The sequence below is a fragment of the Protomyctophum bolini genome (assembly GCF_963924005.1).
Source record: "Protomyctophum bolini genome assembly, chromosome: 17".
NCBI lineage: Eukaryota > Metazoa > Chordata > Actinopteri > Myctophiformes > Myctophidae > Protomyctophum > Protomyctophum bolini.
Window position 1 is genome coordinate 15,571,389 of NC_137878.1, and position 13,713 is coordinate 15,585,101.

The following is a 13,713-nucleotide window of genomic DNA, read 5'->3' on the forward strand; positions in this document are numbered from 1 at the left end:
TGCTTTCCAATGTGTTAGATAGTTTTCCTTTTGCTGTTTTATATTTGGTTTAGAGATCTGGGGTCTGTGCCGCAGAGTTCCAGGACCAGCTTGTCACTTTCTTTTTGGTGGTTGTTAAATTTAAATGCTCACTCAATGCACACATTTTATTAATAATTAATTAATAATTCTGCCCCTGCATGCATTATTTGATTATTTCTGCGGGATCCAGATTTGCAGAATTCTGTGTGCAGGGTCTCAGTTTGGTGTTTATCTCATTTTTCAAGATCTTGGTTTGCTAATTACTTGTCCCCAGATCTCACAGCCATAGAGGGAAATTGGTTCTATCACTGAGTCCAGTATTTTAAGCCAGGTTTTAATTGGAATGTCTATTTTGATGTTTCTTTTGATGGCATAGAAGGCCCTTCTTGCCTCGTCTCTCAGGTCCTTTACAGCTTGGTTGAAATTGACTGTGCTTTGTTCTAATGGGATTGTACTTAGGAAGAATTGAAATATTATATTATTTTGCCCATGTCTGGGAGAATTTGTGCAGGAGACCAAGTTTCCTTGGTTGGAGACATCGCCAGCAGATCATCTGCAAATAGTAAGCATTTGATTTCTGTGTTTGCTATAGGGTGTAGTTTCTTGTGACAACTGTTTTTCTTTGTATTGCCAATACCCAGATTGACTAAGCTAGGGTGATGCCTGGAGCTGTAGACTCTTGAAGAGTGTTGGACTCTTACTTCTCGGCTTTAAGGGGAAAAACATCTGTTTTTCAACTATATTTTAACTACGCATTTCCTGTTGTTAGTGTACATTGATTTCATGATGATGTATGTAGGTATTTCCCCCAATGCCCAATTTTAAGTTTACAAAGCAGGAGAATAATTAGCTTTAGTTTTTGTTTATTTGGTTGTCGATTAGGGTGTTGAGGGTGTAAATGTGGTCTGTTGTGAGATAGTTTGGTAGAAAACCAATTTGTGATTTGCTCAGGACATCGCTTTCTGTGAGAACATTTTGAATTCTGTGATTGATGATCATGCAGAGGATTCTTCTGAGGTTTACACAGATCCCACAGTCATTATTTGGGTCGCTGTCGCTCCATATTTGTCTCCACTTTTGTGGAGTGGTGTTATCAGCCCTGGATATCTGCACAGCATACTTTCCTTGGGTGCAGTGGTGTAAACTGTAAAGTAACATAAGTAACACAAGTACATTTACTCAAGTACTGTACTTTAGTAAAATGTTGAGGTATTTTTACTTTACTGGAGTTTTTTTCTTCTACTCCACTACTACATCTCAAAGGCAAATAGGCTATTTTACTTTTACTCTTTAAACTTTAGTTACTAGTTACTTACAAAATATGCATTAACCACTTCATCCCTATATACATTTCCGCTGTTTGCAAATAGCCGATGTACTACGTGATGCGACACATTGTGAGCATTGTGAACATGAAAACTTTCTACTTTTGGTACATTTTGATGCCAATACATTTGCACTTTTACTCAAGTACATTTTGGATTCTGGACTTTTACTTGTAATAGAGTATATGTACATTGCAGGATTAATACTTTTACTTGTACTAGCCATTCCCGCCCAATGTACTGTTGTACTGGTTATAAAACTCACGATGAACGTATATACTGTATGTTGACAATAATTGAACGTTTCCTTGTGATCGGCGCGTTCCACCCATCAAACAGAGATGGAGTTTGACTTGGACAAGGCCTTGGAGGAGGTGCCAATCCACGTGGAGGACCCGCTCCCGCCTCCTCCCCCTCCCGCTGCACAGCCATTGGCCAGGATGTCGTCCTACTTTGGAGACCTGCCCCCTCCTCCGCCCCCGGCGGACATGAAACCTGTCAGTTTCGGAGAGCTGCCGACCGTGGAGGTGAGGAAGCTGGAGCATCACACCAAGCTCCGCCCTAAACCTAAGAAGAGGACCAAGCCCAGCCGCCCCCCCGTAAGTCCACGCCATCACTAACAGCTTTGAGATACAAGGTACAAACAAGATACTTAACCCATTTTGGGCGGGAACCCCTTGTGGTGGTTTAAACATTATGTTATAATTTAGCTATTGAAAAATAGCAGATCTACAAGCTCGTAGCGCGCCACTCGGTGGCGCGCTATGAGCTTGTAGGTCTGCTATTTTTGAAAAATCGTGAAAATATTTATTTCAGAAAACTGGAGGATTTAGAAGACAGGCCTAAATGGGTTAACCCCACTGAGACCTTAGACCAGTTTCTATCATGACAGATTTCTGAAAAACCTATGTTTCTATATCAAGTGGTTCTCAAACTATTTCATGTCAGGTTCCTGCTGTCATTCCTTTTGCCTTGTGTTTTGCCATTGCAGAGGGCAGCAGACCGCAGCCTGGTGTCACAGGAACCCCAGCATAACGGTGTCGTGGGAAGAGTGGACGAAGGCCTGGATGAATTCTACACTAAGAAAGTCAACAACAAACTGAGCTTCAAGTGAGACTGGTCTCCTCTTTACACATTGTAGCAACTCACAATGTAATAACGGCTCATAATGTAATAATTGATATGCAATAAAAACGTATAATATAATAATCAGCTCATAATGTAATAAAATAAATAGAAATATAAGTAGTATAGGAGTGTGTGTATATATATATATGTATATATATATATATATTGCGATAATCTGTCGTGTGGTGGTTGTAAAGTTGTACACATATCGGTGCAGTTATAGGTGAAAACATGAATTAGCTTGTTATAGCACCACCATGAGGCTGATTCGAAAAAATCTAAATGGCATTACTTCCTCAGCCTAGTGGGAATGTGTGTGCATAATTTCCCGGAAATGTCACGCTGTGTTCATGATTTGAGGCATTTTGTTCTAAACGGTCCAATCCTGCAAACTTTGGAAGGCAATCTTACACTGAAAGGTTTTACACTGCATATTTATTACCTCTGTTGACAAATGTAGACTTTATTATGGCCCATATAGTTGAGAAAAGTCTTACACTGTCATATGTATTACCTCTGTTGACAGATGTAGACTTTATTTTCAAAATGTTGCTATTTTTATTGTCTGTCTTTAATGCTAATTTACTAAAGACTTTTAAACATTATTATCCTACTCCTTATAGAGTTCAGAATGATGTATGCATCATATTCGTCCAATTCAGTTTTACATGTATTGTATAACTTGTCACAAACCAGACAAGACTAAAATCAGTGTGCCACTGTTCAATTTGAACCACATGATATCTTATGATATCTTTATTTTATTTTAAAGAAACATTACTTTTTCCAATAAATGGCTCTACACTGGAACCATATAAAGGATTTATGTTGCTTGGAACACTGTTTCTCTTGAAATAAAACAAACAAATCTTGCTGACTTAAAACAAACAAACGGACCAGATCGAAAATATATCCTCTGATCATGATACTGGCCATGATACGGACATGACACTGACTTTATACTGTTATGATACTGATACTATTAAGAGTTTATCTGCGATCCCACCAAGGATCAGGCGCTCGGGGGTATCCAAACTCTTTTTCAAATGGGCCATATTAGAAAATATTAAAACACCCAAGGGCCAACTACATAATTTAGCTTCGGATTTAAATGATTCTATTTAACTATCATCATCAATATTTAATATCGATGGTCTTTTGTCAGGTGTGTGCTGTGATCAAAAAGTGTATCTCTGCCTTTTTTCATTGCCAAATGTAATGAAGCAAGCAAGGTAAAAAAATAAAAAATAAAAAAATGCAAGGAACACTGACAAATTATACACGAGAAATGTCCAGGGTTTAAAAACCTTAATGTAAAAATGTCCCATACTGTTCATAATACAATTCAGGTATGAAGCTGTGGGCCGTATAAAAGTCGCCCCAGGGCCACATTTGGCCTGCGGGCCGCGCTTTGGACACAGCTGCCATAGGCGAACCATTATGCAAATTTTCTTAAAGAACCATGGTTACTGAAGTAACCTCCAGAGTCCAGATACTGGCCATGTTACTGACATGATACTGTACATTTGTCAACAGAGGTAATGAATATGGGCCATTATTACATTATGAAAATGTATTACATTAGTTATTACATCACTATGTGTTCATTCATAATGTAACACATTATTACATTATGAGCAGTTATTACATTATGAGTTGTTCTCACATTCTAACATGACATCACTATGATTACAATTTGATTTAAAAAGAATGCTAATGCTAAATCAAGAATGTTTATTTTTTTACCTCCTGATATAATTTGTGCTATCCTCTTTTCTAGACGGCCCACCCTGAAAGGCTGTTCCTCTGGCAGCCAGGACACCACGGAGAAGAAACGTGAGTCGCGCAAGTCGGGCTTCCTCAACCTCATCAAGTCGCGCACCTCCCGCTCAGAGAAGAGCCACGGAGCAGCCTCCATCACATATCCTCCTCCGCCTCCAGTAGCCGAGGTGACGGAGGAGTCGATGCCCACGTCCCCCAAGGCGGCGGTGAAAAGTCCCGGGCCTACAGCCGTGGAACCCCCCCTCCAGGAGTTCCCCAGGGCGCCGTCCGAGGATCACCCCGAGCCACCGGAGGTTGCAGTGACTTCTGCTGAGCCTACGGAGGAGGAGGAGGAGGAGGAGGAGAAAGCAGGCCCCCATGTGCCACACCATTTCGGGGTGCCTATCATGGGCATGGACCTGCTGGCGGAGATGAGGGCTAAGCAGGAGAAAATGGCTGCACACAAGGTCAGGTGGTGTGGAGAAAGTAAAGACATCGCCCTGTAACTATCGATTATTGTCTTAGTGATTATTCTGTCGATTACTTTATTAATACTATTAATCAAATGATCGAGAAGTGAAGTTTGATCAACAAATCTAATTGATTTTTTTATAATCGACTAAATTGATTCATCTGAACAATCACTTAATATGCGGTTGATAATAATTTAAAAAAAGGAAATATTATATCCTGAATAGGGACAGCAAATGCAAAGAGGTTTGCAGAATTATTGCAAATGAATACTGACATGAACTATTAATCATACACTTAAATTTCATAAGCTTTGTACTGTATCTATTTTCCAGTCTGAATCCAACTCCTCTCTGGATAAGACGGATGGTGATGCAGGTGAGTTACTTTAAAAACTCCAGATTGTAGTTTATTTATTTGCACAATGATGCAACTACCTCAATGTCTTTGAGGTAGTTCTAGGGGCTCCCCAGCCACATGATCTAACATAGCATAAAAGTATTTTAACCACTTTAGCTTATTTGGATAAGTGCAGGTCTCAAGCTCACAACATGTCGTGGCATGCGTGCGTTATGAATTCATGGTTTATGAAACATTTTGAATACTTTTCCTAATGGGGGGTCCCTGACACAAAGCTTTGGTGGTCCGCAGCCAAATAAATATCAATTTGGGCTTATTTGACATGAAAATGTTTGGAACCCACTGCTTTGATACATCTATATGTGACCTTTCCCCCCTCTTCCTTCGTCCTCTCGTCTCCTCAACTCGTCCTACTTGGTTGTGTCAACCAACCGACAGACAGTGATGACTCCAGACCAGAGCCGGTCCCCAGGGCCAAGCCCCCCAGCGTCAGCCCCAGACCCCCTCCTCCTCCTCAGGCCAAGCTCCCACTGGGGCCCCGCACCTCTGGACCCCTGAGCCCCGCCGGGCCCCTGAGCCCCAGACCCACCAGCACCTACAGCCTGGGTAGGGTTACACATAGATATACTGTATACACATATCTGTTATGTGTTCTATTGGTCTGTTGCAGTGTTTCTGCAATAACCAGACCTGTTATTGTAAAGTAAAGATCCCGTGTTTTTTCACCTTTTCTTTAAAAAAAAAGTAATTTATTTATTTATTATTTATTTTCACTATTGTTTCCCGAAACATTTTCAAAAACTGACGTTCAGAATGTTGGCTCCATTTACACACAGTAGGCAGTTGGTTTGCAAAATGTATTAAGCTACTTTACGTTGTGGACGTCTTGTGTACATTATACAGTACATCATTTAATAAATACTCTGTATGCTGTTGATTAGCCATGGTGAGATAACTGCTTTGCGCTTGTGTGTGTGTGTGTGTGTGTGTGTGTGTGTGTGTGTGTGTGTGTGTGTGTGTGTGTGTGTGTGTGTGTGTGTGTGTGTGCGCGCGCGCGCGCGTCTGTTTCTCAAAGACGACTCTTCAGAGAGTCCAACTGGTAGCCCGTCAGCCAAAGGACCACTTCCTGCTCCCCGCCTGAAGAGGGCACCATCGGACCAGGAGAGAGAGAGCACCAGTAGCAACAGCGGGGGAACCACCTCACCACTGGATGGTTGGTTTCAGTCTCTTTTCCCAGTGTTTCTGATGGTCACTGGCCAGCTACACAGACAGGCACTTTCAGTAAATGTACAGGTAGAGGGAGACACAGAGTCTTAATCAGAATCTGTTGAAAAGGTTAATCTATAATAAAGCCTTGACTGGGAGCTTTACAAAGTTACAGTGTGCAGACTAAACTTCTATTTCTTATTTTGCCATATCCACTGTTGGTCCTGCACCTGCCGTCCAGTGGATGTGCCAGTTCTATTCTTTCTCAGGTGCACGGTCAACCAGGGGTATACCGGTGGTTGGGCGTGGTTGAGCACCACACCACAATAGCTCAGAGCCTTTGACTAGTTGGGTGCAGCTGCATGCGCGCCCATGAGAGTGCATCCTCTTCGTGTATCGACCAAAAACAACCAGGTTCACCTCTTACCAATGCTTTCAAAAGCTGCCAAGTGTCAACAGCGTGAATTAACATAGGAATGATAATTAATGACCCTGGCTGGATGCATATCAAATCAGTGGTCCATTGTGTGACCCGTTCAGTTCAGTTAATTTATTTCCAGCTCTTTTGGACAACAAAAAGAGTGCATACATTGTGCATAGTGCCATTTTTAACATAATAAAGAGTCGAAGATGCTGGAAAAAGGGACAGGGAGAAACAGTGCTTATTGAGCCCTACCCCTGGCAAATCTTTGCAAAGAATATTTAGAAATAACTACAATAAAATGACAGTGATTACAACGCACTTCAAAATTAATATTATTTACACACATTCATTGGGCATACCCTCCCACACGTGTGACCCTCGCTCGCTCTCTCTCACACACACTCACCCGTTCAAGTACTGTACAGTAGGTGTATGCACAGGCTACTGTCAGATGTTCTGAAGCGGTCCAAAGAGACCACGTTGGATAATGGATTAATTAATTAAATTACAGAGGTGACGCCTGCCAGGTAAATGTAAATGACAACACTAAAGTGTTGTCATCTCATTATGCAAGTAAATGGAATAACATTCGAACGCTAGATGGTGGCCTTCCAGGCAGCCTCCCGGCACACCCGGCCAGTTGGAGGACAGACTCAAGCCCAATCGCCGGTGGTACTGTTTGCTCTCGATGAGGTGCACAGATTTCACCTTGGTTTGAAACAGCTCAAATCACAGAGCCTCTGCTCACCACACAGCACCAGCATGTGGTTATGAGAGCTGAGCCAGTACCCCACCTGACAAAGTTGGGGTACATATACAAAACGGCAGACTGGGGTAATATTTCAACTAAAGCAGTGAACTGGGGATACATTACACGTATACAATATTTATTTTTAGCTAAAAATCTAAAATGACACAGATGCTTTCCTGGTTTTAATGGATTATAAGTGGTTAATCATACCAGTGATATATGATCTGTTATAACAACGCTAAAAAAATGTGAGTTCATGAATGTGATAGTGATATATATAATGTGCTCCACTGCTACCAGGCAAGCACAATACCACCACTACATTTAAGTATAGTCAAATAGACAACGCTCAATTTAACAGGGGCCGACTTCTCTCTTGAATCGACGTCTGCGAGAGTGTGATTGATGCCCACCCCGCTCGCCACTGGGCATCTGACTGGAGATGGGAACAAACTAAAGTTAATTATAGTAAACAAGAGTCGTAGTGTCAGGACACATGACGATACAGTCAAGTGTAATGGACAACCCTTTTAACTCTAGTGCTGCAACTGTCGATTATTTTCTTAGCGACTATAGTAACGATTACTTTTATGATCGAATCAAATGATCTAGAAGTGCCATTTAATTATAATTCTTTTATATATACCGGTATACTCAGTGTTACACAATATGCTTTGTTCTCTCTGTGATCTGTTTTTCTTTTCTTCATGCAGTCGAGTTGACAGGAGATGGCAGCCCATTCGACCCGCCCTGTGAGACAGACAATCAGGCTGTTGCTGGGAGACAGTGGTCTTCTCTGAACAGATCACCCAACCCTCCTACTGGCGACGACGACCGTGAACGCACCAAGTCTCTGCCTGCCTACGGTTAGAGAATCTCATGTTACCTTTTTACATGGCACTAACACAGGTCTGACAAGTACACAGAGAATCATTTACAGGTCATTAATTAAACTGAGGGTATTCATTCAAGCTGCACTAAGTAACTTTCCTCTTCTACCCCGATACCATTGAGCTAATAGAGCTGAGATTTTTACCAAATTTCCTGCCAAGTGCTGACATTTTTACCATTGACCCATGGGCGTCACACCCATATATGGTGAGTACGACGCGACACCCCCACTCTCACAGATCTGTGATGTCAGCCCCCCCCCCCCCCACTTTGAGTTGCTGTTTTTGTTGTTTTTTTTCCGCTTGGATGTCCACGCTGCGTTATTATGATCCCACCGCAGTTAGAAAAGCCTCGCTGTGATTGGCCAACTCGGTTTCCCCGGCCTATATGGAAGTCTATTGGCCGTTGATTGTGATCAATTTAGGTCAAAAAGATAGTAAAAACAAACAAAAAAAAGATTTGCTCGCACATGCACACGAATGCACGTGAATCACCTCCCCACGCTTATCCCCCCCACCATTGGACAAAATTACATTGTATTAATTAAAAAAGTTACATGCAGCTTTAACCCAAATTGTATGAAAAGTTTGAATATAATTTATGGTATGAAAAACTGCCCATATACCATATAGTATACATGTACAGTAAGCTAAGTTACACATGGTTTTGAATTATTTTCCTGATACTCTGGCCCCCCCCTCCCCCTCTCTCTCGCACACAGTGAGGCCTCCATCTTTGGCAGACCCAGAAAGCCCTCTAGGAGAGGAGGGTGACCCCGCTGCTGATCTCAGGCCAGTGGATAAATCTGAGGATGACTCCAGTGACGATGTCCCTTCAGTGTGACAACACCTGGCTGGCACATCGGTAGCTTCACTGGGAGTCATAATAAGCCCCACATTGTTGCATTATCTGGTGAACTGGGGGCCATAGAAGACTTGGGGCTGTTTTCAATGCAATCCAAATCCCTGCAATCTTATAGTCCAGTGATTCTCAACCTGTGGGTTCCCCACATGATTTTGGGGCGGTCCCTAGGGGACAGTAAAGTGACAATTAAGGACTTGTAAGACCTTTTTATTATAATAATAATAATAATAATAATAATAAATATGCCTCGCAACGTGAGCTTGTAGATCTGCTATTTTTACAATATTCATCTGTGGGAACTGAGTCAAACTGTAACGCCTCCTACAAGTGCTTGTCAGGGTGGGGGGGGGCGTCCCCTGTTCAAAGAGGATTCTTTTGGGGGCCACAGCCTGAAAGGGTGCAAGTACAATAGCTTGTAATTATTTATTTTGCAAGTTATTTAATACCCTTTAACTCTTTACACAATATAATAATATAATAAATAGAAGCCAATAATACAAAATAAATCTTTTTTTGTTCCTACTGTATAAGCACCGGTCAACATGGTGTCCAAAGGTCAACATGGCTCCACCTTCTTTAATAAATAATGCCTTTAGTCTTACAATCCACTAAAAGATAACATTGTGACTTATTCAAGTTTGACAACCACATATCAGTGTGAAGTGTATCGCTCTGTGTTTGCATTTAGGTTAATGCATTGTGGCTGAGGAGAACAAAATGAGCTACTGTACACAGTATATCTGATCAAACATGGGAGATGCCGGTTTTCATAGTAAATGCGACCTTCTGTCGCAATAAAAACTGGTCAAACATTGGCCAAATTGTCAAATAATATAAGTCTCAGACATTTGGAAAATAGACTATCTACAAGCTCACAGCACCTTGCAACGTGAGGCATTGTGAGCTTCTAGATCGTCTAGTTTCACCACATTTATCTATAACTGAGTCAACCTAAATGTAATGCCTCAACTTCTACAATTCCAAGTGCTTATCAGGGTGGTGGTTCCCCAGTTCAAATATGATTATTTTGGGGGGTCGCGGCCTAAAAAGGTTGAGAACCACTGCACTAGATGACCGGGCATCAATTGACCATGTATTAGTTTAGTTAATTGGGATGGTAGTGGCTCTGAAAGTCCAATGTACACTTTGTTGTAAATATTTGTGTCGCTCACAGGAAATAACAGATTTTTGGTGAGCGGTTGTATGACAAAGTATAAATTAGGCTTAACTGCCAGGTTACGGGTTCCATCCCTACTCTCTTGATGCTGTGAAGCACCATGTGGCATACAAAGTATCTTGGATAGAAACAGATGTGCCGGTCTGCTATCTGTTATCTTGTGTCTTTTACCTCAATTGATCCCCTGGCTGCAGGTTTGGCCAAACTGACGCCACATTAAACCCATTATGGTCTGTGTCAACAACTGTAATAGTATCATAACAGGACAGAGCAGATGGGGTTTCCTACTAGAGAATGGTCTTTGATTTGTTATACTACATCTCCATATCAAGTTATAAAACGTTAATCGAGTCAAAAGAATACCGTGGAGGCTGTGAGTTTTAGAGTAGATGTTTATGTGTTAAGAAAAAGTGCAAATGAAGGACATGACTTTCGGTGGGGGAAATGATACTAGCCATAAACCAACTGCTGTCAACTTTCAGCTCTGTCTGGTAGCATTGCTTACTTAACCAACTGCTTTGGTTGTTAACATAATTTGAGGGGCCCTGAAAAAGAACATAATATGAGTTACTTTTTTAAATGTACCTGCCACATTCCAGCCACAATCACGGCCTCATTGACTTCCATTATAAAACCAAAGTTAAAGGACCACTTCACCACTTTTCAACCTACCTTCATATACTGTAATCGGTCCTCACTAATGTAGTAATGCCAAAAAGTAATTAAAAGAATAGCAGTTCTGACTAAACCGTGCAGTCGGTTTTCACGGAACGCAGGAATCTGGTAGAGGGCCATGCCAAACGGTGACTATGTGAAGCCCATGACCTAGCACTCAATTGAAAATGCAAACTTTGAACCGGCATAGCTCATGACACTTTGATACACATATGTGTTTCCTCATACCGAACAACTTTCGTGTTCTGACTTTTGACCTCTGACCTTTAGATCACCTGTCATTTGAATGTATCTCCTCCCAGGATCTTTGATCAAAATGCACAAAAACGTCTACACGTGAACTTTGGACCTATACAGACAAAAGATCGTACGTTTTTTTTAAGTGAATTTTTTTTATGAAATTTTATTGTGAAAGTTCTTCTTCTGCCTATAATACATACATGCAGTGTCATAATGCTTATGTCACTTTACAGTATAGTAGAGGGTCATGCCAAAGCATTCTTACTCCATTTGGCCAAAGGGGGGGGGGCCTACACACAATCTATGGACCATTAACTGAAATCCCGGTTGAAGAGAAGTTTGTACGTGAAAACATGAACATCGAACACTGTAGAAATGGATAATGACGTGCCCAAAACGAGGACACACATACTTGTTACCAAAACACTGAATGATGTTACTGTTTACAATGAAATAACTGACTGTCCAGATAGCTCAGTTGGTTGAGCTCTCACCTTCAGACCACAAGGTTGTGTGTTCAAATCCGGGTACCCGTGAGTCTTATTTGTGCATATTGTTCTTATTGCGTATTGTCTTCTTTCTTGGTCCCGCCTTATCGCTGCTTGCAGCTATATTTTTCCTATTCTATCTGTGTCTCGTAGGAGGAATCCAAGCTAATAGAAACTGTAGTGTAGGTGTTCTATTCCTGAAAAGTTGCAATGCGATAATGAAAGCCATCGTTCTCACGATAATACAAATCTAAATATATATATAAATAATAAAATATATATTTTAATCTTGTTTAAAGAAAATCTGCCAATGATGTCACTGGTATTTTTTTGTCCCGTCCAGGCACCCACACTGGAATGCGGTGTTGGCGTTCTCACTCCCAACTCGTAATTGCGTCCACTAAAAGCATTTAAATAACCAAGCACATCAAATGTGGAAGCGCTCTCGGCGAGGAAGTGACTGTGCCAAGCCGTGCGAAGTCTGCTTCTGCCGACTCTGCACTGTTCAAGTTCAATAGCAATAGGCAGAGAATCGTAAATCATCCATCCAACATGCGACAGGACAGGTCCCATGTGGAGTCCTGTTGCATCAAATGGGTGCCGCATGCAGGTGCGAGCCGCCCCACGTCCGAAATGGTAGAGAAATCAGAGAGTTACAATGTGGGGGTCTCTGGGGGGTCCCCGGGGAGTCCCTGGGGGGTTCCCCGGAACATCCAAAAACGTGCCCAGGGGCCCTGGCCGATTCCGGCGAGCCGCCCCACGTCCGTAATGGTTTAGAAATGACAGAGTTGCTGTGTGGGGGTCCCTCTACTGTAGGCTACTGTACTGTGCACTACTGTATTGAGACACTCGAAATCATCATATATACAGTTAATATTTGCGTCTGTGTTTGTGTGTGTTAGGTTGCGCACAGGTGGTGAAAAACAACCATGCTATTTTCGTGCTCATACCCACCCACCCAGCCAGCCACCCAGCCACACACATAGCTCCATGAGGGAGTGGTTGGACCACTCAAAAAGACAGGAGGCAATGCCATTACAAAACACTGAATTATTTTGCTGACATCACGACTTCAAATCTAAAAATCTAATTACCTAAAACCAATCTAAAATCCACTATCGTTTAAGAGTCTGCACATCTATATGAATTGGTGATTTCTTGTATCTCTCATGTTGGATATCTTGGGTCCAGTGTGTTCGCATTCCTTGTTTGCCACTTTGCCGAGTAGCCTACCAGAGATTTTCAGCGAAGGCACTGACTATAGTCTCGATAACAACAAACACCAAGTATATATTGCATATATATGCCTAAAATCTAATGTTGATAATTGCCTCAGATTAATAATTATCAAGCAAAGTGCCTTATGAGTATTCCCATTTGGTTGCTTCTTGTGTTCCAGCGCCTTCAATTTCTCATGTGCTGCTGCTGCTGCACTTATCAATGTATTATGTACCTATGTAAATATGTATTAACATTTATATTGCTTTTAGTTTGTTTATAAGATAAATGAGTTGTATCTGACCAAACTGTAATAACTGGGGGGGGGGGGGCACTAATAGATTTATTATCAAGGAAGAGTACATTGTGATTTGTCTATATACTGTTGAGCTTAATATCATAATGCATTTCATTAATATGGTGATGGTTTTCATTTTACTGGGAAAATATTTTTCATTGTCTTTTGATTCCTCTTCAATCAAATACTATGCAGTGTTTTGTTTACAAAACACAAAGTATTGGAAAGTGCCATGGCCTGTAAATGTAACGTAAAAGTTGTCAAATATTCCTTTTATTTGCTGGTTTGTATCAATAAAAATATTTTAATGGTGGAATGATATTGATTTGAGGTCTCCCCTCCCACACACACACACACACACACACACACACACACACACACACTCTCTCTCTCTCTCTCTCTCTCTCTCTCTCTC

The 13,713-nt window shown here is 41.5% G+C and overlaps 1 protein-coding gene across 2 annotated transcripts in view; it reads left to right on the plus strand.

Annotated features, from left to right (window-relative positions):
• carmil1 (capping protein regulator and myosin 1 linker 1) overlaps window positions 1–13,605 on the plus strand; it is a 65,467-nt gene extending 51,862 nt beyond the window's left edge. Inside the window, exons 31-39 of one of the 2 annotated variants that reach the window (XM_080788271.1) lie at window positions 1,686–1,945; window positions 2,338–2,456; window positions 4,255–4,702; window positions 5,042–5,084; window positions 5,505–5,672; window positions 6,142–6,279; window positions 8,161–8,313; window positions 9,060–9,202; window positions 12,126–13,605. In XM_080788271.1, coding sequence (XP_080644397.1) covers window positions 1,686–1,945; window positions 2,338–2,456; window positions 4,255–4,702; window positions 5,042–5,084; window positions 5,505–5,672; window positions 6,142–6,279; window positions 8,161–8,313; window positions 9,060–9,181 — 1,451 coding nt within the window. In that variant the 3' untranslated portion in view covers window positions 9,182–9,202; window positions 12,126–13,605. Of the gene's footprint in view, window positions 1–1,685; window positions 1,946–2,337; window positions 2,457–4,254; window positions 4,703–5,041; window positions 5,085–5,504; window positions 5,673–6,141; window positions 6,280–8,160; window positions 8,314–9,059; window positions 9,524–12,125 lie in introns of those variants that run through there. The other variant, XM_080788270.1, reaches the window with a different exon arrangement.
• The last annotated feature ends 108 nt before the right edge of the window (window positions 13,606–13,713 follow it).